The sequence below is a fragment of the Mirounga angustirostris genome, unplaced genomic scaffold, assembly GCF_029215605.1.
Source record: "Mirounga angustirostris isolate CCGP_5_RB_7025 unplaced genomic scaffold, mMirAng1.0.hap1 SCAF_4, whole genome shotgun sequence".
In the NCBI taxonomy this organism is placed as follows: Eukaryota; Metazoa; Chordata; class Mammalia; order Carnivora; family Phocidae; genus Mirounga; species Mirounga angustirostris.
In genome coordinates, this window is record NW_026991712.1 from 61,347,648 (window position 1) to 61,374,261 (window position 26,614).

The 26,614-nt window shown below is 38.6% G+C and overlaps 2 protein-coding genes across 15 annotated transcripts in view; one reads left to right on the forward strand and one right to left on the reverse strand.

Moving 5' to 3' along the window:
• The window catches only part of XKR9 (XK related 9), a 93,105-nt gene that overhangs the window by 47,290 nt on the left and 19,201 nt on the right, over positions 1 to 26,614 (reverse strand). For 4 of the 12 annotated variants that reach the window (XR_010410652.1, XR_010410651.1, XR_010410650.1 and 1 more), the window contains 2 exons: positions 16,724 to 16,869; positions 14,195 to 15,429 (listed from right to left, as the gene is read on the reverse strand). The exons of 6 other annotated variants lie outside the window; for them this stretch is intronic. The gene's annotated coding sequence lies outside the window, so the exon portion shown is untranslated. Of the gene's footprint in view, positions 1 to 2,770; positions 2,906 to 14,194; positions 15,430 to 16,723; positions 16,870 to 26,614 lie in introns of those variants that run through there. 2 more of the 12 variants (XR_010410649.1, XR_010410653.1) reach the window with 2 other exon arrangements.
• Positions 39 to 25,893, forward strand: LACTB2 (lactamase beta 2). 3 transcript variants are annotated; one of them, XM_064588227.1, is made up of 7 exons: positions 39 to 240; positions 5,238 to 5,401; positions 11,324 to 11,450; positions 17,476 to 17,654; positions 20,755 to 20,903; positions 24,556 to 24,637; positions 24,718 to 25,893. In XM_064588227.1, coding segments are annotated over exons 1-7 (825 nt in total). In that variant the 5' UTR covers positions 39 to 118; the 3' UTR covers positions 24,720 to 25,893. The 3 variants fall into 3 exon arrangements, with proteins under 3 accessions (XP_064444297.1, XP_064444296.1, XP_064444298.1); XM_064588226.1 differs by having other exon boundaries at positions 40 to 240; positions 25,283 to 25,893; XM_064588228.1 differs by lacking the exon at positions 39 to 240 and adding an exon at positions 257 to 517 and having other exon boundaries at positions 25,283 to 25,893.

Genomic DNA, 26,614 nt, shown 5'->3' on the forward strand with positions numbered 1-26,614 from the left:
CGCCCCGGTCACGCTACGTCAGGCGACTGCCGGCCCCGCCCCGCCTCCTCCCCCGCACGGGCCTAATAACCAGTTCCGCGCTCGCGTCGACGCGCGCCGGCGGGCTGCAGAAGCAGATATGTCGGCTGTCCTGCAGCGCGTCGAGCGGCTGTCCAGTCGGGTGGTGCGCGTCCTGGGCTGTAACCCGGGACCCATGACCCTGCAGGGCACCAACACCTACTTGGTAGGGATCGGCACCAGGTAAACGTCCCCATTCCTCCCTAGCACACACCCCGGCCTGCGGGACCCACAGAGCTGGGGCTGGGACTACTGCTCGCCGGAAGCGGAGAGGCTGTGCGCCCATGCAACCTGGAGCTCAGCGTCCAGTCCGGGCCTGGCAGCCCCACCCAGGACCGCCCTGGGACGCCCCGATTCCAGGCCTCCCCCACATCACTGCAGAAATAATGAGGAAAGAGAAGCAAAACAAAACTTCCTGGTTTTGAAACCCAATTGACTTTGCCTAATGTTGAATGCCAGGGTGAGTGTTTAAGCTGTTGAGAAATCAGGATCGCCTGGAGTTAAAAATCCAGGAAAGCATTTACTTCGCTCACCTTCTGACTTTTCACCAGTGTTTTGCTCAGACTATAACTTGGCCTTCACAAAAGTGATTAATTGGGCTGAGGCCTTTTTCTTAACTCAGCAGCAGAGGGCAGGATTTTCTTGCTTCCAAATCGCTCGAGTCTGAAACACCAAGGATCCCCCTAGCACTTGGGAAAGAGGAGCGGACTGATTTTGGGTTTTGTTGCTATTGTGTAGCCTCATTTATTTTTGCAGATGGAATAACCTATCTGTATTTCTATTTTTCTCTTGTTCAGCTGCATTGTTTTAGTGTAATTATGCAGAAGTGGGGAGATGTGGTGTACTGCACCAATGTGCATTGAACAGTTTTTATATGCTTGGTCTTTAGTATACCCTACACAATACAAAATAAAAATAAGATACAGTTCCCTTTAAGCATAAAATTTAAGTGTATATTTCAAGATGTGTTAAAATTAATATAACTGATTTCTAGAAAACAGTTTAATAGTAATTTTAGTTTTCATTTGAAGTATCTGCTGTATTTGCCTTTTTCCAGTAAATCAGAATTTTAGATGGAGCAGGATGCAGGAACTGGAAGTACTGAAGTCGGACAGGCAGAAGTTAGGTTCAGAATAAACAAGGCAGGGTCAAGTAAGTACAGGAGCTTAGGCTGCCTCCAGAATCTAGGAGGATAGAGAATTCAACAGAAAAAATACTTTATATCTAGAGTAGAGTCCGTCTTGCCTGGGACTCCCACACCCCCAAAGTCCATAGGCGTTCTCTTCTCTATTCAGCGTGTCATGTTAAACTAGTTCTAATGTCAGTACCTATTATAAACATTGAATATAGTCAAAATTACCCTAAGAAGTCTCTTAGGAGGCACTGCGTTGGAGATCGTGTACAATCACAATAAGTTAGGTGCAGCCTGCTTTTTCTTCCAGCAATGAAGCAAATGGCTGGTTCTGTTTGAAAACCAGATGAAGTTGGCTTGCATTTAGGGGCCATGTTATATGAAAAATGCATACTGTATCTTTAAACACTAGAACCACATTCAGTGTAGCAAAGTGCTTGTGCTAAAAGAGACATAAAGAATCTGATGACTGAGGGAAGACATTCATGGTCTCCCACTTTACACTGCTTCCACTACCACTGGCATAAACTCATGGGATGGAGTGGCCAGTGGAATTAGTCATATGTGACATATATGTCATGAATACATATAGTTGAGCTAGAATAAGTTAATGTGTAGATGATGGTACTCTACTGTATAAAGTAGAAGTCAGGTGGCAAGAGATGAATATTGGGTCCAAGTAAGAGGTTCAGATATTGGTATCCACCTGTTCTGCTCAAAACAGTTTCAAGATCACAGGTGGCTCCTATATTACCAAATCCAATGGCATTTTTCCATTCCCATTGTATTTGAACTTCAGTACCTTTGACACTGTTGACCAATCCCTCCTTGATTTGCTAACACCACATTCTTCCTAGTTTACTCTTACCTCTCTGGCTGTTCTTTCGCAGTCTCCTTCATGGAATCAACCTCTTCACCTGATCTTTAAGTGTGTGAGTTCCTCAAGATGTAATCTTAGTCTGTCCTGTTCTCATGCTATATTCTCTACCTAGGTGATCTTTTCGACTTCCTTGGTGTCCAACTTCCTCTTCTGCTCAAGAAACTGTAAAAGCTGCAATTTTAACCTTTACTATCAAAATTGTAACTCCCTGGAGGCAAATAGTTTATCTTTAAATAGAAAAAGGCAGTCTAGTGTAGTAATTAGAGTTAAGACTCTATACTCTGATTACCTAAATCCGAATCCTAGCTTATGACTTTAGACAAGACAGTTGATTCTCTAAGCTTCAGACTCCTTATCTGTACCATGAGGATTGAATAGCACCCACCTCAAAGGATGTTATGAGGATTCAGTGAAATTTAAATGAAAAATCATATCAAAAGCACTTAACAAATTCTAGCATATGGAAAGCATACCATAATGTTAGCTGTTATTATCACTTCTTCCATCACAGCATCCAGACAACACTGGGTTCATGGTAGATGCTCAGAAAATACCTAATGATTTGCATCTTATAATGAATATAACACAGTATCTTGTACACGGTAATCATTTGTTAGAATTTGAACTGAACTTACTCAATAAACATTTATTGTGCCAGGACTGTTCTAGACAACTGGGGTTACATCAACAAACAATTAATGGTTCATTCATAGTAGCTCAGACTTGATTTTATCATCTCTTTTCTTCCTCCTCTTCCTCCTCTACCAGAATCGGGGGGTTGTTAATCTGAAGTCTATGGTCCCAAAAACGATATAATTCAGAGAGTTTGACCTTAGCTGGGGGGAAAAAATTATACCATTATTAATCTCAGACTGAAAATTAGCCTTTATTCAATCATGAATATGGACAACAAACCATAGTAGTAATAGCAGTACCTGTGATTTTTTTCTCTAATATTCTCATCGCATATTGCGATCATGATAGATACCTCAAAATGGTACGTATATTCATCTCCATTTAGAAACTATGATCATTGGGGAGCCTGGGTGGTTTAGTTGGTTAAGTGTCTGCCTTCAGCACAGGTCATGATCCCAGTGTCCTGGGATCAGGTCCCATGTCAGGTTCCCTGCTCAGCTCAGCAGGGGGCCTGCTTCTCCCTCTTCCTTGGCCTGCTGCTCTACCTACTTGTGATATGGGCATTGCAGTTAGAAAAGTGTGGAATCAAATGTATCCTGTGCTGGAGTTCATGACTCTAGGCAAATTACGATATTACATATATGTCTAACTTGTCAAGGCCTCAGTTTCCTCATCTGTACAATGAGAGTAAAATCTCGGGATTGTTTTGATGATTAAATAAAAATAAAGCCACTACCTTATTTATTCATCCAACAAACATTTATTATCTAGTACATGCCACCGTCTAGATTCTGGCAAAACCAGACCAGGTTCCTTCCCCCGTGGAGCTTAAATTTGTAGGCTGTGGGAGGGTGTGGAGACAGGCAATAAATTAATAAACATGTAAATATATAATATGTCATATGGTAATAAGTCCTATGAAGAAAAAGCAACGGAAGATGGCTGGCAACATCATCAAAATTCATTGTGACCCAAACCACGTTTATCTCAAATTTGCTCCCTCCAGTGTTTTATAGTCTTGGTTAATGACACACCAGTCATCTCACCTAGAAACCTCAAAATCATCAATTTTTTTCCCTTCCCTTCCACATCCAGTTGTTTAAAAAAAAAATCCTGTTGATTGTGCCTCCTAAATGTTTTTTAACCATCTCCTCCTTATATTTCCACTGCCTACAGAACCTCATAATGCATTCATGGGCCAGTATATCCATCTAGTTTCCCTGTCTCCAGAAGGGACAGTTATAACTCTGTGTACTTGTAAAGTAGAGCCATTGCCCTGTGGAATTTAAGGTGTAGATAAAAGCCTGTGGACCACAAGGCCATTGTCCCCACCTCTCCACCCCACCCCCTCCCCCATGACAGGACAATTTGTTTTTATTGGCTGTGCGTCTCAGGGAATAGGGTTAGGGAAACAAACCATCCAATATAAAATAGCCATCCAGATACTTCGGGTCATATTTACCCCATTTGAATGTTCTGCAGAATGCCGTTTATCTGTCACTATTACTGTTGGTTTTCATAGGTCCCTCTCCCCACTTTCCACTAGAATGCAAACAGGATTTTTTTGTCTTGCAAGAAAGACATGGCACATAGTAGATAATTCATACAGTTATTAATGTATTACAGTATTAATGAGTGAATGACTGAGACTTTTCATCAAGACTAATCTTCCCTCCCCCAACCTGAATTAGGGAGATGTTATTGTGAAGCAGCCTGAATTAAAAAGTTTGTGAGTTGGTTCTTGAGGAGGAAGATGTCCCCCTTCTTTTTTAGTTCAGGAAAACTTTATAGAGAAAGACCATCATCCTGTGAAATAGTGAGGAAGGGCATACAAAGTATAAAGAAGGTTCAGAACCACAAGCAGAAAAATATAACTAATGGGTTGTCTAGGTAAAGAAATAAAGCAATTCAGACATTTCCCCATGCTTCCCTACTCCTTTCATTTTCACGTGGAAGGAAGCCAATGTAAAACTTTAGTAATAAGTTTTGTATGTAGCGCAGAAGACTAGGTTTCTTTAGGAATACCACTGAATCTAATTCTTTCATATCTATGAGACATTTGAGTATGTTGTAAAAGATCTCAGAGGCAGAGTGGATAAAAACACATATTCTAGAGACAGAATACCCAGGTTTGAATTCTGGTCTTGCCGTTTATTTGCAGAGTAACCTTGGGCAAGTTGTACAATGAAATACCTCGTTTAAATAGTTGTGATGAGGAACACAATTGTTAAAATACATAAGGTCCTTGGAATAGTGCCATATTTGAGTGCTGTATAAGTATTCAATATTATTGTGCCTTGAATTTGCCAAGTTCAGACTTACATGGAGCTATAAGATTTTTTCAAAAAACTTTTCTTAGATTACTATAGTGAAATATATTAAGGTGAAATATCATATAGCTGGTTTTCAAGCAGGTTGAAAGCCAAGCAATTTATGCAGTTTCTTAAATATAATATGAATTATCTGTGTGAGAAATATGCTACTATTAATTCTGTGTTCCAATTGTGTGATTATCATCCATTTAATTTTCAGGAGAATCCTCATTGACACTGGAGAACCAGCAATTCCAGAATATATCAGCTGTTTAAAGCAGGCTCTGACTGAATTTAACGCAACAATCCAGGAAATCATAGTGACTCATTGGCACCATGATCATACTGGGGGCATAGGAGATATTTGTAAAAGCATCAGTAATGGTAAACAGAAAACATTAATTAAGCTCTTTGAGGAAAACTGTGTTTTCAGAATAATTTATTTCTGTTACAGAAGTAAGTAAGCTAGTCAGTCATTTACTGAATACCTTATATACTTACATGGTACTTTTAGAAATTAATATACTTTTAATACTGCCCCCAATTTTAACAAAAGAGGAAAGGAAAAGTCCTATTTTCTATTTCAGATCTCTTATCCCTCTTATTTTTCCCTTTGCCAGGGATGAAGGTCAGTTTGAATTTTGTCTGTAGGAGTAGGAGTGATGATGGCTACTTCCGAGTTAATAATAACTAACCACTCTTGAGCATTTACTGTGTGCCAGGCACTGTGCTAAACGCTCTACGCGGGTACTGGGAGGTAGCTGCTGTTACTGTCCACACTCTAAACCTGATCTTAGGTCTTCCATAACTTTAAGGCAATTGCTATGATACACTAAAATGCTGGTGAAAGATCATTGTATTGATAATTCTCCGTCCCTGAAACCTATTCAGTACTGACACCTTACCGCCTCTCTCCTTATACCCCCATATTACCATCACACAAATAGATTCATTCATTCCTTCCTTCCTTCCTTCAACAAATACTCAAGTGACCACTCTGTCCAGGCACTGTTCTTGGCACAAGGGATGTGGCAGTGCACAGAACAAAGACTCTGCTCTCATAAAGCGTGCTTTCTAGTAGGGAAGGTAAATGGTAAGTACGTAGTAGGTCAGATGGTGATAGGTGCTATGAAGAAAAATAAAGCTAAGTGAAGAAAAAGGGGAGAGAAAATAAAGTGGGGGAAGGGCAGTGGCTTGTATCTAGGGTGGATAGGGAGAAGAGAGTAAGCTATACAGGTATCCGAGAGGAGGCTATACCAGACAGAAGACATTGCAGGAGTAGAGATACTGGAATCGGGCTGTGCTTGGCAAGTTCGGGGCATATGAAGGACAGGAAGTCAGGAACATTCATTCACAAAAGGAACATACATACGCATTCAACTCGTGTTTTTAAATATTTTTAAATGTCTTCCTTTTAGGACTTGAGACTACAGTTGGGACACCAAAGTGTTATCAACCAAAGCACCCAATATCACCAGGCTGCCCATTACGAAAAACGCTCTAACCTCACTTTGTTACCCTCTTAACCTCCTTTCTTACAATCCTAGAGGACTATATGCCACAGGAAATCGTTATCTTTCAGTCTAACTTTTCCTCACCTTTCTCTTGTCTATCTACCAGTAAATTCTGTGAATTAAAAAACTATGCTGAAGGTTCTTGACTAGCTTTGGCCAACTCTTTTAGCATGAGTTTTAATTTAATGTTAAACATTTTAAATGTTTATGGCCTACTTTTTCTCCTTCATAAATCAACTTTATTGAGCTTGAATTGACATACATAAAATGTACCCATTTTAAGAGTATAGTTTGATAAACACCTTTGTGACGGATCCAGTCAACATAAAGAATACTCTCATGACCCCAAAAAGAGGTCTCCTGGTGCCTCTCTGCAATAATCCCTCTCTAGCAACCACTGATCTGCTTTATTTTACTATAGATTAATTTTGCCTTGCCACATAATGGAAGCATACAGAATCACTCTCTAGCTTCTTTCACACAGCATCATGTTTTTGAGATCACCTATGTTTCCGTAACAATAGTTTGTTCCTTTATTGCCAAGTGGTAATCCATGGTAGGACTATACCAGGATTTGTTTAACCATTCACCTGTTAATAGACACTTAAGCTATATATTTAAATTAAAAATTAGGGGCACCTGAGTGGCTCAATTGGTTAAGCGTCCGACTCTTGATTTCAGCTCAGGTCATGATCTCAGGGTCATGAGATCGAGCCCTGCATCAGGCTCCACGCTCAGGGAGGAGTCGGCTTTAGATTCTCTCCTCCTCCCTCTGCTCCTCCCCCTGCTCACACTCTCTCTCTCTCTCTCTCTCTCTTTCTCCTTCTCTCTCTCTCTCAAATAAAATCTTTTTTAAAAAATTTAAATCGTTTGGGTTCCATACAAAATAATGAATATTTGTATAATAGATTACCTGTTAGGTTGATTTAAAGAAAGCCAAGGAGAAATTTGACCCTGCTCTGTAGCCACTAAAATTTTAATACTTTGAGAAGTAGCTTGTTGACTTTCAATCTGAACTTTATTGAAGCTAGACCAGCTGCATACAGACCTTGAGTTGCTCAGCACTGAAATCGTGCAGAGGTTACCTTTCAGAACCTCCCAAGAGTCCATGTACTTCTTCATTCTCTAAATCCTTAATCGCTAGCATTCTTGTTCCATTTTGTTTTATTATTTTCTTTGCTCCAGATCGTTTTACTACTTAATTATTAGTATGGCAGAAACTTTTCAGCTGCTTTATGATGCTAACAACTTGTGGTTTTACAGGCAACACCAAAATTATGAATGCCAGTTATAAGATTTCTATGAGAAGATACAGCAACCTACTTTCAAAAGTTTAAGATATAATCAGTGTATAATTCCAGAACTCCCAGTGGCTGGCAGGAAGCCAGAATTTTACTAGACATGAGAACTATATAGCCCCAGGCTGCCCCCAGTGTTTTTGGTTTGTTTTTGAGTAAATCTTACAAAATACATTTTTGTGATCATGATAGTTGTTATTTTGCAGCTGAAGTTGGATCTTTGCCATGTATTTCACATTCCGGTCCTAGGAGTCAAATGTTTGCTTCTATGCCATTCAATTAGATTGTGTTTTCATTAGAAAGTAGTATAAGCAGGGTGCCTGGGTGGCTCAGTTGGTTAAGCGACTGCCTTCGGCTCAGGTCATGATCCTGGAGTCCCGGGATCCAGTCCCACGTCAGGCTCCTTGCTCAGCAGGGAGTCTGCTTCTCCCTCTGACCTTCCTCCCTCTCATGCTCTCTATCATTCTCTCTCTCTCTCAATAAAAAAAAAAAGAAAAAGTATTATAAGCAATATCACATGTTTGTATCAGCTTCAATAATTAGCATTAAGAATAATGTTATAAGCCATTATTCAAACCTTTAACAAGTGACTGAGGGTTTCCTCCTGTTAAAATAATCATATGATAGAGACAAAGTAGATAAGTGATTGCCAGAGGCTGGTAGGAGGAGAGAAGAGGGAGTGATACAGTTGGGTAAAGGGTTTCTTTGAGGGGTTTGAAAATGTTACAAAATTAGATAGTGGTGATAGTTATACAGTTCTTTGGATATACTTTAAAAACACTGAATTGTACTCTTTGAAAGGGTGAATTTTATACTGTTGAGTTATATCTCCATAAGCTTTTATTAAACATAATAATAATTATTATATGATTGCTTTCAGCATGCCCTTCTCCCTCCTGCCTATACAGACTGTTACTGTGAGTAGGATATGTGTTTTCGTATTCGCACATAACTTTTTTTTTTTTTTTTTTTTTAAGATTTTATTTATTTATTTGAGACAGAGAGAATGAGAGACAGAGAGCATGAGAGGGAGGAGGGTCAGAGGGAGAAGCAGACTCCCTGCCAAGCAGGGAGCCCGATGCGGGACTCGATCCCAGGACTCCAGGATCATGACCTGAGCCGAAGGCAGTCGCTTAACCAACTGAGCCACCCAGGCGCCCCCGCACATAACTTTAAAAACTGACACAGGTTATTTTATAGTATAACATTTGTTTTGTAATTTTGAGATAATGGTGAGTTTTTTGGGAGGAGTGTGTGCCGGAGGTCTCATAACTAGAAATATAATACCTCTAACTTCTTTACTAAAAGAAAAATTATACAGATTAAAAATAAACACATACCAGAAAACCTCCCCATCTCACTCCAGAATGAAGACAGCCTTATTATGTAATGCCAGTTCCCAGAATAGCATATTATTTTTTGCTCCAGCCTCTAAGATACAAAATAATGGAGTTTGGGGCTGGAGAGAGAAGGTCTAGTCCCAGTTGTTTTATTTTATTTTTATTATATTTGCAATATTTCTGTCTCCTTTATCTTCCATACTAGCCTGACTTCTGTGCCTTGTCAGTTTTTCTCTGAATGTCTTTTTCTCCCATATTTCCGTTGCTGTCATCTTAGTTCTAATATTCACATCCTTCCGGCTGAGTTATTAGTCACCCCCTCCTGGTGTTTCTGATCTCTCGCCCTCCAGTATCCCACCTAGAGCTGCCATATTGATCAACTAGTTAACACTATTTCATTTTCTTTCTAAAGAGTGTACAATGGTGCACATATGGTAGAGTTTAAATTCCTCTATTCCAGGGCACCTGGGTGGCTCAGTTGGTTAAGCATCTGCCTTCAGCTCAGGTCATGATCTCAGGGTCCTGGGATCGAGCCCCACATCAGGCTCCCTGCTCCGCGGGAAGCCTGCTTCTCCCTCTCCCACTTCCCCTGCTTGTGTTCCCTCTCTCGCTGTGTCTCTCTCTGTCAAATAAATAAATAAAATCTTTAAAAATAAATAAATTCCTCTATTCTATGAAAGGCAATTTAAGGCCTTCCATGATCTGAGCTCATCTAATCCCACTTTATCTCCACTTCTCAGCCAGTGTTTTGCATTGGACAAATTGGTAGCATACTTTGTTGCACGTATGCCACGCTCATTGTCATTTCTATGCTTTTCCTAATGCTGTTCCCCTTACCTACAAATCATTCTCTGTACCATTTCCCAAACCACTCATCTTGTAAGCCACACTTCAAGTTCTGTCATATTTGTGAATTTTTTCCTAATTGTTTTCCTTTCTCTAAACTACTATGGCTTTTATTAGCTGAATTGCCCCTTTAGTATTCATTAAATGGTTCTTAGTATAGTTCTGTATTTATTTATTTGTAAGTTTTATTTCCCCAACTGTGATAGTTTTTAAGCACTTTAATGTCACCATGCTTGTATTCACTGTATATAGTATACTTGGCACCCAGCTATCGATTGGTTAATTGATTTTCTTTGTGTCAGTGAGAGGTAGTATGGGTTAAATTTATTTTAATGGTTTAATATCTTTGTCCTGGGTTTGGGGCTTCCTTTCAGCATTCACAGAAAGAACATTATGCTATCATCCTTTTATTACTAAGTACTGCCATGATGCCATGACTTCTTTTACTATCTGCTAAGACTAGACAGAGAAACGTTCCCCGGTTCTGTATTGCTGCCTCTTCAACACCCATCTTGATATCAAAGCTAGCCGAGATTATGATGAACTACTTTCAAACTTTTATATAAAATAAGAGTGACTAGAACAAAAAGGTGTAGACCTAGAAGTGCATGAGAGAATAAAAAGCTCTTTTGTTGAGGTAGAAAAAATAGTTCAAATTCCAGAGATAGGCTGCTGTAACCCATCCCGTTTTCTCTTGTCTCTTTTTTTTAAAGATTTTATTTACTCATTTGAGACACAGAGATAGAGAGAGAGCATGAGCACTGGGAGAGGCAGAGGGAGAGGAAGAAGCAGACTCCCTGCTGAGTCAGGAGCCCGATGCGGGGCTCGATCCCAGGACCCTGGGATCATGACCTGAGCCGAAGGTAGACGCTTAACCATCTGAGCCACCCAGGCGCCCCTCTCTTGTCTCTTAATGTTAATATTTTTTGCAGTCATTCACAATGTTAGCTCTATGAAAGTTGATCTCTTATTTTTTTTTGTTTCCATAGAAAAATTTAAAGAGAGTCAACTTTTAATGAAATCAGATATTAAATATGAAATGACAAAAGTGCAAAATTGAACAAATAGGTAGACTGCAGACTTAGAGGAACAAAATCATGACTCGAGCTACAGTGTTACAAAAGCAAGGAGTTTGAAACAGGACAGAATAAAAATGGCTGAAATAAATTAATGGGGTAGAGAAAGGGCTTAATAAATTACTGTAAAAACCAAATACGAGAAAAAGATTAGGAGAGAAAGTTGATCTCTTAAAAGGCTGAATTATCACTTAAAGTATGACTTAATATATTTTACATGTTTTGTTACTAGACACTGCATATTGCATTAAAAAACTTCCACGGAATCCTCCGAGAGAAGAAATTATAGGAGATGGAAAGCAACAATATGTTTATCTGGAAGATGGAGATGTGATTAAAACTGAAGGTGCCACTCTCAGGTCAGTAAATGTCCTTTAGCTAGGGAAGGGCAGGGGGAGGTTATGTATGTGTCTTATAAAAAGGGAGTAAAGGAAGATTTTTGAATATTTGCTTATATGAGTGAGGAATATCTCAGGAAGGATATATAAAAGATCTGATAACATGGTTACTCTGGAAAGAAAAACCAGGTTGCTTGAGAAATAGGAGAAAAGAAAGACTTTTCACTCTACCCTTTTAAAATTATTTGTTTGAATTATATGATTACCATTTTTTAAATAAAATTTAAATTAAAAAATAAATTAGCATTTCCTGTTAGGATGGTTTAGGGCTCTACTCATCAGTTAAATTCAGGACTTTCTCATGCTCTCAATTCCAAAAGATGACCTAAAGTAAATACATTTTAGGCCAGACCCCTAATCTCCCATGACCTAAGTGAGGTCGAAAAGTTGTTTCAAACTCAGTAATTTTAAAACTGAACTACTTAGGTTTCTCCTCTGTCCCCCATAATCTACTTGCTTTCTGACTTCAGAACACCTACTGCTCTCAGCACTTAAGATTTTATTTTTTCTTCTAAGATAGAAGCTGGTTCCACTTCACCTTTATCACTCCCCCTTTTCCTGCCCACCACATCTAATTGTGTTAGATTTTACCTTAAAAATACTGGTCCATACTGTCCCTTTTTCTTCATGTCCACTACCATTACTTCTTGTTTAATATTCCTGTCTCCAGGCTTCCCTTTCCAGTTCATACCCCGTGTCACTTGAAACCTTGAATAACTCTCATTGCATACAAGATCATGTTTATTCTCCTTACCATGTTGCTATCTGGCCCCAAACCACTTTTCTGGTCCAATTTCCTACCACTGCCATTGTAAACACAATTAGCCATATCCAAATACCTGGACACGTTATGTATGTTCATGCCTTCGCTCATGCCCCACCCCCCTTTACCAGGTAGGCATCACGGCTTTCCCCCTACTGTCTCCTTCATAAATTCTTACCTATTCATTCTTCAGACTTCAGTTCACATGTTACTTACCTCAAGAACCCTTTCCAGGCAGAATTAACTGCTCCCTCCTCTGACTTTTTTTTTTTTTTTTTAAGATTTTATTTATTTATTAGAGTGTGAACGAGCGCGAGGGAGGGAGGGAGGACAAGCTAAGGGGGAGAGGCAGAGGGAGAGGGAGAAGCAGATTCCCCAGTGAGCAGGGAGCCTGATGCGGGGCTTGATCCCAGGACCCAGGCACCCCTTTCCTCTTCTACCTTTCGTATAACTTTTATTATTTTATCATAGCACTTATTAAATTGTATTGTAATCTAAGTCTGTAAGTAGGTATCTCCATAAAAGGTAATCAACCCCTTAGGTTCACAGTATTAGTTAATGCCAGTTGCTGTAGCAAACCGACCCCAAAATGTATAATGGTTCATACATGAAATAAGTTTTCCTCCCAGTTACATAACATCCAGGAAAGGTTCCTGACTATCAAGTGGCCCTGCTGCAAATAATGTTTCAGACACCTTCCATCTTGTGATTCTACCGTCCTCAATAGTTGGTTTCAAGGTCGCTTTGTTCACCTCAGTCAGTCCAGTGGGTGACAGAGAGGGAGCATGGAAGGGATCTTTCACGGGAGGCTTTCACAGACCAGACCTTCTGTTGCATTGGCTGTAAATTCAGTCATAGGCCACCCCAGGCTGGGAAGAAGAGTTGAACTTCATGCCCAGGAAAAAGAGGAAGGAGGTTTGATGATAAGTTAGCTATTCTCTGATACACGGCAGATGCCAGATTCATCTTCAGATCCTCAGTCCCTGGCACATAGAAGGCACTGAATATTTATCCAACATGTAGTAAATATCTACAAAGAGGGGAGTAGATTAGCAGGTGAATGAGAAAGAGAAGATGAAGAACTGGGTATCCATGCCCCCTTTTCGTTCCCTTTTTCCTAGTATGCTATCGATTTGTAAATTTAATTTATAAACCCAACTAATTTCTGGGTAATCTTCTTAAAATGTTCTTGTTGGAAATATGATGTGTCTCCTATAATTTGTTCATGATGCCAAAAGATAATAAACATTACATAACTAATTCTTCAGAGAGTATTCTTGACAATATTGAATTTCCCCCATCACACATTAAAGATCTATCTCAAAGGCTTGGGAATCACAGTACTAGTTTATTAGTTATCACAGAATCATGGATATTAGATCTATACCTAATTTGCAGATTAAGAACATTCGGCCCTTGGTAGTTAATTACCACCCATCTGCCATAAACAGCCAATATATTTTAAGCTTTTTAAAAAAAAAAAAAAGATTTTATTTATTTATTTGAGAGACAGACACAAGCAGGAAGAAGGGGCAAGGGGAGAGGGAGAAGGACAAGCAGACTCCCCACTGAGCAGGAAGCCCAATGTGGGGCTCAATCCCAGGACCCTGGGATCATGACCTGAGCTAAAGGCAGATGCTTAACTGACTGAGCCACCCAAGCTCCCCTATTTTAAGCTTTTTATTAAAGTATACAAAAAGAAAAGTGTGCATATCATCTGTGTGCAATGTGGTGAACTATTACAAACTGAACAAATCATTTAAGCAGCTTTCAGATCAAGAAACAACAACATCAGGGGTGCCTGGGTGGCTCAGTTGGTTGAGCATCCGACTCTTAGTTTCAGCTCAGGTCATGATCTCAGAGCCATGAGCTCGAGCCCCATGTCGGGGTCTGCACTCACCATGGAGTCTGCTTAAGGCTCTCTCTCCCCCTACCTCTGCCCCTCCCCACTCTGTCTCTGTTTCTGTGTGTGTCTCTATCTAAAATAAGTCTTTTTAAAAATGACTTAGTAAATAACCTTTTCACAAAAATAAATTATACTAGAATTTGAATAAAACATTTAGTTTACTGATGACAGATACTTTCCAATTTCCATTTTTATAAAGTCAGTAAAACCCAATTGTTTTAAATATTAACAAGAAGATTCATCATTAAGCAAAAGTTCCATAAACAGAAGGTTAAAATATACTTAAGTCCTCAAGTATTTGATGTCCAGTTGATCTGGTCTGTTTGCCAATTTGGGGGGGGGGGGAATACATTAGCGATAGGGACAATACCCACCAAGAACCCTTTAGTAAAAAAAGTAGGAAGCAGATTTTTCAGTAGGATTTGATTGAATATAACCTTCAAGAATTTTCTAGTGACCTAAGTCCCATTTTTCAAAAGTCAGTCTGACAGCTTTTGTTGACTGTTCTAAACCTTGTAAGGGAGCCATCTTTATAAAGTCTACTCTTATCACAGAAGTGGCAGAACTGGATAAATGTGCCACCTGATGAATGGGGAGGCCACAGCTGCAGTTCCTCTGATCTTTAGCAAAGCACCTCTGATGTCATCTCCTTTTTTCCTCCTGCCTATGTGAAGTGAATTTTAATACAGTTTTTATGCAGATTAAAGCATTAGCTACCCAGGTGACTGGAGAATTAGAATTTCTGATCCCCTCATTTAAGAAATCTATTGCCTTGGTTATCAAAGAAAACCATTACTGAGGTCTGGAGTTGGAGGAGGGGGTACAAATAAAGGATGCACTGCAAGCACATCAATGGATAAGACAGTCTGCAGACTCTGAAAAAGAGTGGTTCTCCACATGAGTTTTTGTAGATTGAAAAATATTGGGGGTCTGTTTGTAAACACATTGTATGTGTGATTGTTCGTAAGATTGTCCGTGAGATATGAGACACACCCACACCCACATATTCTTAGTCATGGAAATATGCCTCCTGAAATTATTTTCATGTAACATTGAATACTTTCATCAATAGGTTGCAACAGGTTTAATCAAACAAAAGAGATGTCTCCATATCACATTTTACTTTCCCTTTTCCAGAGCTGGAGCCAGCCATGTCTGCAAGAAGCCCTGGTTTCTTTGAGTGGGAAATGGTATTTCAGTTCCCTCCAGAACTAAGTGTCAGGTGTGCTCATGACTACTGGAGTATCATTACTTCTGGGCCTTTTATAGAGCTAGGAAAAAAATGAAATGATGAATTCATAAGGATTCCTCAATTCAGATGAGAACCCAGAACCTTAATTCCCTCATTCATACATTTTTTTCCCTTATCCCACAGTAAAAACCTTGGTTGTCAACATCAATTTATTGTTTATACTCTTGCGCAGTAAACACAAAATAGTTTCAGAAACACAGTAACCAGTAACACTGCCAACAATAAACCTATTAAGTAAAGTTCAAAATATCTTTCTACTTCTTTTAAACTTAAGATACATTCTATTAAGGATATATAATCTTAGTATTTAAAAATTATTTGAATTAATATTAGCATGGCTGTGTTAATCTATCCCGTATATAGTAAGATTCATTTCTTTCTGTATTCAGTGTTAACATTTTCTTTCGTTTTTTTAGTTTTATGTTTATATATTTACATAGCTCAAAAGTTAAAACTAATAAAGTTACAAGAGAAGTCTTGCTTACATCTCTGTTCCTTACATCCCATCTGCCTACCCCTACAGGCAGTTATAATTCATTAGTTTTTTATCTTCCCTTTGTTTTTGCAAAAATAAGGAAATATATACATATACATTTTTATTTCCCCAGCTTTTTTTTTTAAGATTTTATTTATTTATTTTTTTTAAAGATTTTATTTATTTATTTGACAGAGAGAGACACAGCGAGAGAGGGAACACAAGTAGGAGGAGTGGGAGAGGGAGAAGCAGGCTCCCCGCAGAGCAGGGAGCCCGATGCGGGACTCGATCCCAGGACCCTGGGATCATGACCTGAGCTGAAGGCAGTCGCTTAACCAACTGAGCCACCCAGGCGCCCTATTTCCCCAACTTTCTTATACAAAAGAGCAACTATAAACATTCTTTCATGCTTTGTTTTGATTTGTTTTAAAGAGAAAAGCACTTGTTAGCATTTAATGAACATCCCTCCCCCGTGGCTTCAGGACCCAGCCCCCACACACACCCATGGATTTTCTGCTCAGCTCTTCTACTGTCCTGTCTTCAGGATGACAGGCTGTTTTAGGAGCTTTCCCTTCCCCAAAACTTTGTAGTAGCCTGATCATACCACATCAACGATAGGAGCAGCTCCAGTCAGGCACACCGGCCTGTGTGTCTCAGAGGTCCGAACCCCAGGCCAAACACGCCACCCTGCCCTGAGACCCACCTTGTGTGGCCTGGAAGACTGAACTAAGGTCAGGGGTGGGTAGTTGGGGTGCAACACAAGCACAGCTCGCAGCCTGCCCCAGCAACAAAGCAGAGGCACGAAAAGAACCATGCTTGGTTGTTTTTTACCACTTACCAATATATGCTGCAAATGATTCCATATCAGTTCACAGAGATCTTCATCATCTTTTTGATGGCTGCTGCATCATACTCCATGGTATGGTTGTACCACAGTGTGTCCATAGTGTCCAATCATGGGTATCTGGGTTGTTCCTGTATTTTCTTATAAATAATGTAATGAATAATTTATATATGTATTTTGTATTTGTGAACGTGTATTTTCAGGGTAAATTTCTAGCTGTGGGACCAGTGGGTCAAAGGGTTATGTAATTTTGTTAGAAAATGCCAAATTCCCCTCCACATGTGCTATTACCGTTTTGCTCTCCCCACAGCAACTTACGAAAGTGCTTTTTTCTCACAGTCTTGCCACAAAGTATATTGTAAAATAAACATGTATGCAAAGAAAATTGAAAAAAAAAGTTTTTAAATAGTAAAAGCACTGTCTCTGAGTAGTGGAATGATTGTGAATTCATATCTCCTTTAAGTATTTTCCTTTCTGTTTTCAAAATTTGCTGTAATCGGTGCATGCTTATTATTTATAAAATAAAAAAAGGTGGGAAAAGTATTGAATTTGTACTTCAGAGTAGGAAATCTGATTTAAAGGAGCAAATTTTCTGATGATAATTTCTGTGGGCCACAAGAGGAGGAGTTTTTTAACCTATTTGACATCACTTATTTGTGTCATATCCAGAGATAAGGCTGGAGAATAATTTCTTCTAAGCCTAAGAGTTTCTGATTTTTACTATTTCTTCGTTTCCTTTTAACCAGAGTTATACACACACCTGGCCACACTGATGATCATATCGCTCTACTTTTAGAAGAGGAGAATGCGATCTTTTCTGGAGATTGCATCCTAGGGGAAGGAACAACTGTATTTGAAGACCTCTATGATTATATGAACTCCCTAAAAAAGCTATTGAAAGTCAAAGCTGATATTATATATCCAGGTGGGTAGTTGCTTAAATCTAGCAAACCATTTGTGTGAAATGAGGAAGAAGGTTCATTTTGGTTTGTCCCTGTGTGTGTGTGTTCTTTATGTTTTCAGGGTTTGAAGAGCTACCCATAAAGTGCTTCTTTAAATTATGCCCCTAGGGGCACCTGGGTGGCTCAGTCATTAAGCGTTTGCCTTCAGCTCAGGTCGTGATCCCAGGGTCCTGGGATCGAGCCCCGCATCGGGCTCCCTGCTTGGCGGGAGGCCTGCTTCTCCCTCTCCCTCTCCCCCTGCTTGTGTTCCCTCTCTCACTGTGTCTCTCTCTGTCAAATAAATAAAGTCTTAAAAAAAAAAAGCTGGAGAGTTAGGGGTGCCTGGGTGGCTCAGTCGGTTGGGTGACTGACTCTTGACTTTGGCTCATGGCTCAGGTCATGATCTCAGGGTTCTGCAATCAATCCCCACATCCAGCCTCGAGCCCCCACCCCATCCCACATCCAGCCGGCTCTGCACTAAATGGAGGATCTGCTTGAGATTCTCTTCCTCCTTCTTTGCCCCTCTCCCCTCCCCCCCGCCCCTGCGCTCACGTGCTCCCTCTCTCTCCAAAATAAGTAAATAAATAAAATCTTTTTTTAAAGGCTGAGAGTTATATTAATTTATAAAGATATAAGGTGTTATTTTTTAACATCTTTACAGCTATTAATAGAACTGTTAAACAAAAGAAATAAATTTACATGGGAATCAGAGAATGTTTTTCATTCCACAAGGTATCTTCACTTTTGTTAATTATTAGATTTCTGATGTGGGCCACATTTTAGCCGTGAACTCTGAGCTTTAGTTTTTTAACTCACACTACTGAAATATCAGTAGCTTCCATGTCAACTCTAAAGCTGTATATTAATTTCACTTCTCCAGAAAAAGAAACCTGTTTTAGTATCTCAGCTGTCACACACTGCTCTGCAGTATGAATCTCCCTTCCATCCTAAAAGTGGAGAAGGATAATAACACTCAACAAGAGGGCCCAGAAGGAAAAAGAAACTAGGTTACCTAATTTTTTAAGTCCTTCTAACTTGTTCTAACCAGAGCCATGGAAAGCTCTGTAAATAGAGTGTCTCCAATACCCTTATATTCTCTCATGAGTTTCTATCCCACTGAGGGGATAGGAAACAGAGTAGAGCTGGACATTTGGATTAATATGACACCAGAAGAATGGAAGCCGACAGCTGTTTTTATTTTTTTTTATTTTTTGGGTGTATTTGAATTTTTTTTAATTTTTATTGTTATGTTAATCACCATACATTACATCATTAGTTTTTTTTTTTTTAAGATTTTATTTATTTATTTGAGAGAGTGAGAATGAGAGAGAGAGAGAGAGCATATGAGAGGGAGGAGGGTCAGAGGGAGAAGCAGACTCCCTGCTGAGCAGGAAGCCTGATGCAGGACTCGATCCCGGGACTCCAGGATCATGACCTGAGCCGAAGGCAGTCGCTTAACCAACTGAGCCACCCAGGCGCCCCTCATCATTAGTTTTTGATGTAGTGTTCCATGATTCATTGTTGGCGTATAACACCCAGTGCTCCACGCAGTACGTGCCCTCTTTAATACCCATCACCAGGCTAACCCACCCTCCCACCCCCCTCCCCTCTAGAACCCTCAGTTTGTTTCTCAGAGTCCATAATCTCTCATGGTTCATCTCCCCTTCCGATTTCCCCCTCTTCATTTTTCCCTTCCTACAATCCTCTCTTTTTTTTTTTTTTTTTTTTAACATATAATGTATTATTTGTTTCAGAGGTACAGGTCTGTGACTCATCAGTCTTAGACAATTCACAGTGTTCACCATAGCACATACCCTCCCCAGTGTCTATCACCCATCCATCCCATCCCTCCCACCCCCCACCACTCCAGCAACCCTCAGTTTGTTTCCTGAGATTAAGAATTCCTCATATCAGTGAGGTCATATGATACACCAACAGCTGTTTTTAAAGAGAAGAGAGTACATGTTTGATGCACTCACGCTGAATGAAGCAAAGCTAATGAGAGGCTGCCTAGTAAAGGTTCTTAGAGTGTTTGCTTTAATGAACCCAGTGAACTGGCTTATTGGCACAGCAGGAGCTTGTGGGTAAATTATGTTCTGTAGCCACAGCCACCATATATTAAAGCCTGTCCAGTGCTGTGCAGGGACCTTTACAGTGTTGTCCTCACAGAAACCCAGTGAAGCAGGTAGTGGTATCTTCATTGCACGGCTGAAGAAACAAGCTCAGGGATTCAGACTTTCATGGCCCCATACAAGTAAATGATTGTCAATATTCTAACCAAAGCCCATGCTCTTCATATGATAACAGTCTGCTTCTGAATACATTGTACTCAAATATTTTAAACATCCTCTTACCGACTTATGTCATATGTTAATTTGTACTGTTTTAAAGAGCAACTAGACTTTAATATAGCTTAATCTGGGTTGTCAACATTTCTGAATTACTAGCTTATACATAAGATTCTTAAAGTTCTACTGTGGTTTTTGTGAATTTTTAATAGATCTGAGTCACTTACATGAAGCTACTTTTTACAGTCCCCTTTTCAATCTCTTATATAAGTGTGGCATAGTGGTTAAGAGCATAGAATGATTAAAAGCTCTCAAGTCAGAACTCCAGCTCCATCTCTTCTTCACCATGTAACTGTGGGCAAGTTATTTGCCACTCTGCCCCCCATACCTCAGCTTCTGCTGTAAAGAAGGGATAATAATAGTTGCTACCTCATTGGACTCTTAGAAGAATAATATATATTAAGCATTTAGAACAGTGCCTGGCAAATAATGAGCACTCTGTAAGTATTACCTATCATTACTCTTGTGGTTACTATTTTTATTGTTAAATGTTTATTCTTTATTTTTAATGTATATAATAACATTTCACACAGATTTTATTTGATATAATTCTGTTTTTGGCATTGTATATAATTTTTAAATCTCTTCTAACTGTATGGTTTTCCAAATAATTCATATTTGTTATAAGTATGCTTTTTCAATACATCATATGATTATTTTTAAATAGAACAAATTAACTTCATTTATACTTGATATTTTTATTCTGGTTGAAATAATTTTTATAATTCTAATTCAGGACATGGCCCAGTAATTCATAACGCTGAAGCTAAAATTCTAGAATACATTTCTCACAGAAATATCCGAGAACAGCAAATTCTTACATTGTTTCGTGATAATTTTGAAAAATCATTTACAGCAATGGAGGTTGTAAAAAACATTTACAAGGTAATTTTCATTTATCTTATTTGTACATAGCAAGTTTTTTTTTTTTTTTAAGATTTTATTTATTTATTTGACAGAGACAGACACAGTGAGAGAGAGAACACAAGCAGGGGGAGTGGGAGAGGGAGAAGCAGGCCTCCCGCCAAGTAGGGAGCCCGATACGGGGCTCGATCCCAGGACCCTGGGATCATGACCTGAGCCGAAGGCAGACGCTTAACAACTGAGCCACCCAGGCGCCCCCACAGCAACAGTTTTATTAGAATAATCTTTGTAGTAGACTATAGGTATGGTAAATTTATTACATCCCAGAACAGAATAAGTCTGTTAATTTTATAAGTAGTGCTGCTTGTATAAATTTGAGATCAGCAATCTCAACTTTCTAGAACACGGAAGTTAAACAAATAAAAACGGACCTGGAGAACCAAAAAGAAACATTCCAAGCTATCATTAAACCTTATAGACTTCATCTTGCAAGAGAGACCATTACCAACATCCTTATGATTAAGTTTTATAATGATTTATGTATTATTGTAGCCATCTTAATGATTGGTGTCCTAGCCCATAGCGAGTGAGACAGGTGATCTGCTAGAGACATACTGGGTTAATAGCAGTGAGAAGTAGTAGCAATGCCTAACAAGGGAGAAGAAAGAGAAAGCACGTGTAAAAGAACATGAGTAGAATAACTTAGTATATAGAGGAAAAAAATGCCCTCGGCTCCAGTGGTCTCTGAGTAAATATATAACAGCACTGTGGGGCAGTCGATTAGTATAATTTAGTTTTTCAGCAAATGTTTATTAGATGTCTGCTGTGTGGATAGTATAGAGGTTAAGAATGCAGGCTCTGCAAGATGTCCATCGACAGATGAATGGATAAAGAAGATGTATATATATATATATATATATATATATATATATATATATATATATATACAATGGAATATTATGCAGCCATCAAAAGGAATGAGATCTTGCCATTTGCAACGACGTGGATGGAACTGGAAAGTATTGTTGAGTGAAATAAGTCAAACAGAGAAAGACATGTATCATATGATCTCACTGATATGAGGAATTCTTAATTGTAGGAAACAAACTGAGGGTTGCTGGAGTGGGGGGTGGGGTGGGAGGGATGGGGTGACTGGGTGATAGATACCGGGGAGGGTATGTGCTCTGGTAAGCGCTGTGAATTGTGCAAGACTGGTGAATCTCAGATCTGTACCTCTGAAACAAATAATGCAATATATGTTAAGAAAAAAAAAAGAAGAAGAAGGTAGCGGGAGGGGAAGAATGAAGCGGGGGAAATCGGAGGGGTAGACGAACCATGAGAGACGATGGACTCTGAAAAACAAACAGGGTTCTAGAGGGGAGGGGGGTGGGAGGATGGGTTAGCCTGCTGGTGGGTATTGAGGAGGGCACATTCTGCATGGAGCACTGGGTGTTATGCACAAACAATGAATCATGGAACACTTCATCTAAAACTAATGATGTAATGTATGGGGATTAACATAAGAATAAAAAATAAATAAAAATTAAAAAAAAAAAAAAAAAAAAAAAGAATGCAGGCTCTGGAATAAGATTACCTGGATTTAAAAACTCTCACTACCAGAGTACCTGGCTGGCTCAGGCAGAAGAGTGTGCTGACTCTTAATTTTGGGGTCATGAGTTCAAGCCCTATCTTGAGTATAGAGATTACTAAAAAATAAATAAAAGAAAAACACTTCCCACTACTACAACCTGTACCGCCGTAAGATACGTGAGACTGTAAAGATGAGCTTGAAAAGTACCTAGGGCCAATTGTAATTAGTAAAGAACTTTAATGTTCCATTGGCCCAAGTTATCAAAAAACAGTCATATACTCAGTCTGCTTTGTTTTAAAAGGAAGGGATGAATGGTTAAAATGGCTAAAGATAAAAAGTGCCATTGGCAAAGGGGTAATATAAATATTTAAATTCTGTGAAAGAGTTCATTTCCTCATAATACTAGAATATAGCCACGCTAGACTATACATTGGTACATTGGGTTTTTTTTTTTTTCCTAACTTAAGTACAGACAGCAGAACTCTAAATCACCCTCCCAGATGAGTCATCGAGCAATTGTCCATCCCTTAAAAATGCTGGTTCTGCATTCAGAGTGTATTCACTATATTCACTGTATTATATGTGTCAAGTACCTGTTGCATATAGAATGGCATAGGTATTATAGGGAGATTTACTCATTCAAATTTACTGAATGCCCTTCCTGTGCCACACGGTGGACCAGGTACTAAGATACAAAGATGACTACAGATCCCTACCTTCAAAGAACTCATAGTTTAGTGACGACAGACATGTTCAACAGATGATTGTAATACTATCATTTTTTGAGTGCCTGATTGTGTGCTAGACACTGTACTCATTGATTTACACTTACAAATGTAATTTGAGGCCCTTAATTCATACACCTCGAATTTTCAATACATAAAGATACAATTATTCCAATTTAATAGACTTAAAAAAAAAATCTGACTCAGAATGTGTGAGCTAAGTAACTTCCAAAGACACACAACTAGCAGATGTCACATACTCAAAAGTGAGATGTCAGATACTCAGATCGTGGTTTTTTTTAATCATACCAGCCTTCCTGTAAGACCTCTACACAGTATATCAGAGCATAAAAGAAAGAGGAATAAATTTCACCTGATGGAAGATGCAGGGTATCGAGGCTTGTCTGGAAAAGCTTTAAAAACTTATTTAGTTGAGTCTTGAAGAAGCAAGCATTTTCCAAGCCAAAGTACAGGAGAAAAGAAGTCATTCTAGACAGAAGGAAAGACATGCTCTGCAAGTAATAAAAGAGCATTGTATATGTGAAAACCCACAAAGAAACTGCGTGTGACTGGAGCACAGAATGCATATGTGAATGGTCCCAGGAAAGGAGTCCCAGGAAATGAGGCAGGAAAGACAGGCATGATCACACAGAAGCCTTATAACAAATAGGGGCTTTATCCAATAACCTGGGCATGACCACTCAAGGATCTTAGGTGGAGGATTCACTAATTAGATCTAGAAGATCACAGTGGTGGATATGGCACTGGAGCTTAAGAGAGGGCTTGGGGTTGGAAGTTTATATTTGGGGAACATTAACGTGTGATGTTGCTGTGCTAAGTTGGTTGAGTAAGAAGTGAGTCAACAATACAACTCAATGTAAGTACACATGAATTTAAGAGAAGTCTAAGGAAGTTTCGAGATGAAAACTAAAGATGACAGAGGTAGGATAACCAAGGGAAATGTACAAAGATATTATCATGTAACCCAGTAAATAAACCATAGGGCCAATGGTCCATAGCATCATCAAAACTATCTAGAATAATTTTTAGGCATTCATTCATAAAATACAGAGTTCCTACTATGTGCCATTTGCTAAGCACTGGGTATATGGTAAAGAACAAAACCAACACTGTTACTGTCCTTATGGACCTTACAGGCTATTTTATGTATAGGGATATAGATAAAAATAGAGTGGCCTAAAGCAAGACACATACAAGGTGAAATCATTTTGATTATTCCTATATAAAAATGTATTTAAGTTAAAATTTTCCTTTTGTTGCATGTTTTGTTTCAACAAGATTAACTCATTCTTTTTTAAAAAAGAAATGTCTTCTTGCACTCTCGTTTTTCTTTTAGACTATTCCTGAGCATTTATATAAAATGGCTGAACGTAATACCTTGCTTCACTTGAAAAAATTAAAAAAAGAAGGAAAAATATGTAAGTATACTTCCAAATTTCAATTATTTTATTACCAGCATTTAAAATATTCTTTTTTTACAAAACTAGTTTGCTTTTAGGAAAAACAACAACCACCAGAGTCCTTCCTTGAACGTCACTGTAAGATGGAGAAACAAGCACTAGAAAGGGTTAGTAGTGAAAGGCCAGTGGACCACAAATTGGAACCTAAAGCTCCCACAGGAATTAGAATTTTGCTTAGGGGTTGCAGTTCTTACCCACCAGAACTACAATCAAAGGCAGGTAATGGGAAGATAGCCTCTCTTCTCCCGACCACAAAGAATTTCACACGCATAAGGTTTGGGAACAGCCAGACGTTTTAGCAGTAGTAAAGGTAGTAAACTCAAAAATATTAAAGCAGTAATTCTATAAGTGTTTACTCGTGTTAGATTAATTCATCAAATTAACAATCTTTATAGAAATTTAATCCTTAAAATCAAGAAGCTCAAAACTTTTTTGTGTAGAAGCTTCAGCAATGCTTTTATATGTACAAAAAAATACCACCTTTATATTAAGCAACAAAATTATTTTAGGAATTAATGCTTTTTCTAGCCACAGAATAACTTAAAATCCATTATATTTGCTTATCTGTTGTTAAATTTTCACTCTTTAATTTTCTTTCCACAGTTAGCAGCACGGATCCTGAGAAGAAATGGAAAGCTAATCTTTAGTTTCAGATTAATGAAAGCTTCTGTTGGCTTGTTTTATTTTTAGAGAATGGTATGTTTTCTTAACTATAATTATTTACAGGGAATATAGAGTATAGAACATTGAAAATAATCCTAAATATACTTTAAAATAATGTCTTATTTCGTCTAAAATATATATTACACTTTACATGTATAATATAGGTCGCTTATCTAATCTGAATGGTATAACATTTTACCAAAAATTCAGAATCCAACAGTTTATCCATGTTCAACAGATTTATGGTTACTTTAAAAATAATAAAATTTATATAAGTTAAACTGGGTATTATTCTTGGAGATTAGTTATCTGTTACAAATGGCCAATAGTATTTCTCCAGCTGCTTCAGTTAACAGCACAGATTTCTGTGTAATCCTTCTTTACATCTGTAGATAACAGCTTTGTTTTCATGTTTCTATCAATTGTATTATGATTTTGCTTTAGTTCTATAGCTCTGTATCCTGTATATTTTTTTATAATGGTATCTCACAAATGATTCATGAACATCAACTTACAGTAATTGAAAAATATTAAATTCCTAATTAAAAGCATTATATAATAATTATTTCTGTAATCCATTAGTACAACTAACTTACTTTCCAAGTTTAGATTTTAGTATATAAATAGCTATCATATATATGAATTATATACCAAAAATTTTTTTTTTAATTAGAGGATTTATAAGACAGGGCATTTTATATACAAGTAGTGTTCTTAAATATAGGAGTTAGGTTCTCAGGGTAGCCCAGCAATGCTTATTTAACCCACAAGGTTGCCAAACTGCAATACTAAAATGAGCTCAGAATCCTGAGAATGTCCTTTTTTTAATTCTTCACTAAAGGTAAAACTTTAAAAATTTTTCTTAAACTTTCTTTGACATCCTCACCTTTTTCTGCCACTTTTCCCAAGGTCCCTAGGATTTTCATACTATCGTAACACTTGTTTTCATGCCATAGAGACCTGTTGTGTTCCTGAAACCATTTCATATTACAAAATAACTCTGAACAACAACAATAACTCCATTCAAAAATGGGCAAAGGACTGGGGCGCCTGGGTGGCTCAGTTGTTAAGCATCTGCCTTCGGCTCAAGTCATGATCCCAGGGTCCTGGGATCGAGCCCCACATTGGGCTCCCTGCTCAGCGGGAAGCCTGCTTCTCCCTCTCCCGCTCCCCCTGCTTGTGTTCCCTCGCTCGCTGTGTCTCTCTCTGTCAAATAAATAAAATCTTTAAAAAAAAAAAAATGGAGGGAGGTGGGGGGATGGATTAGCCTGG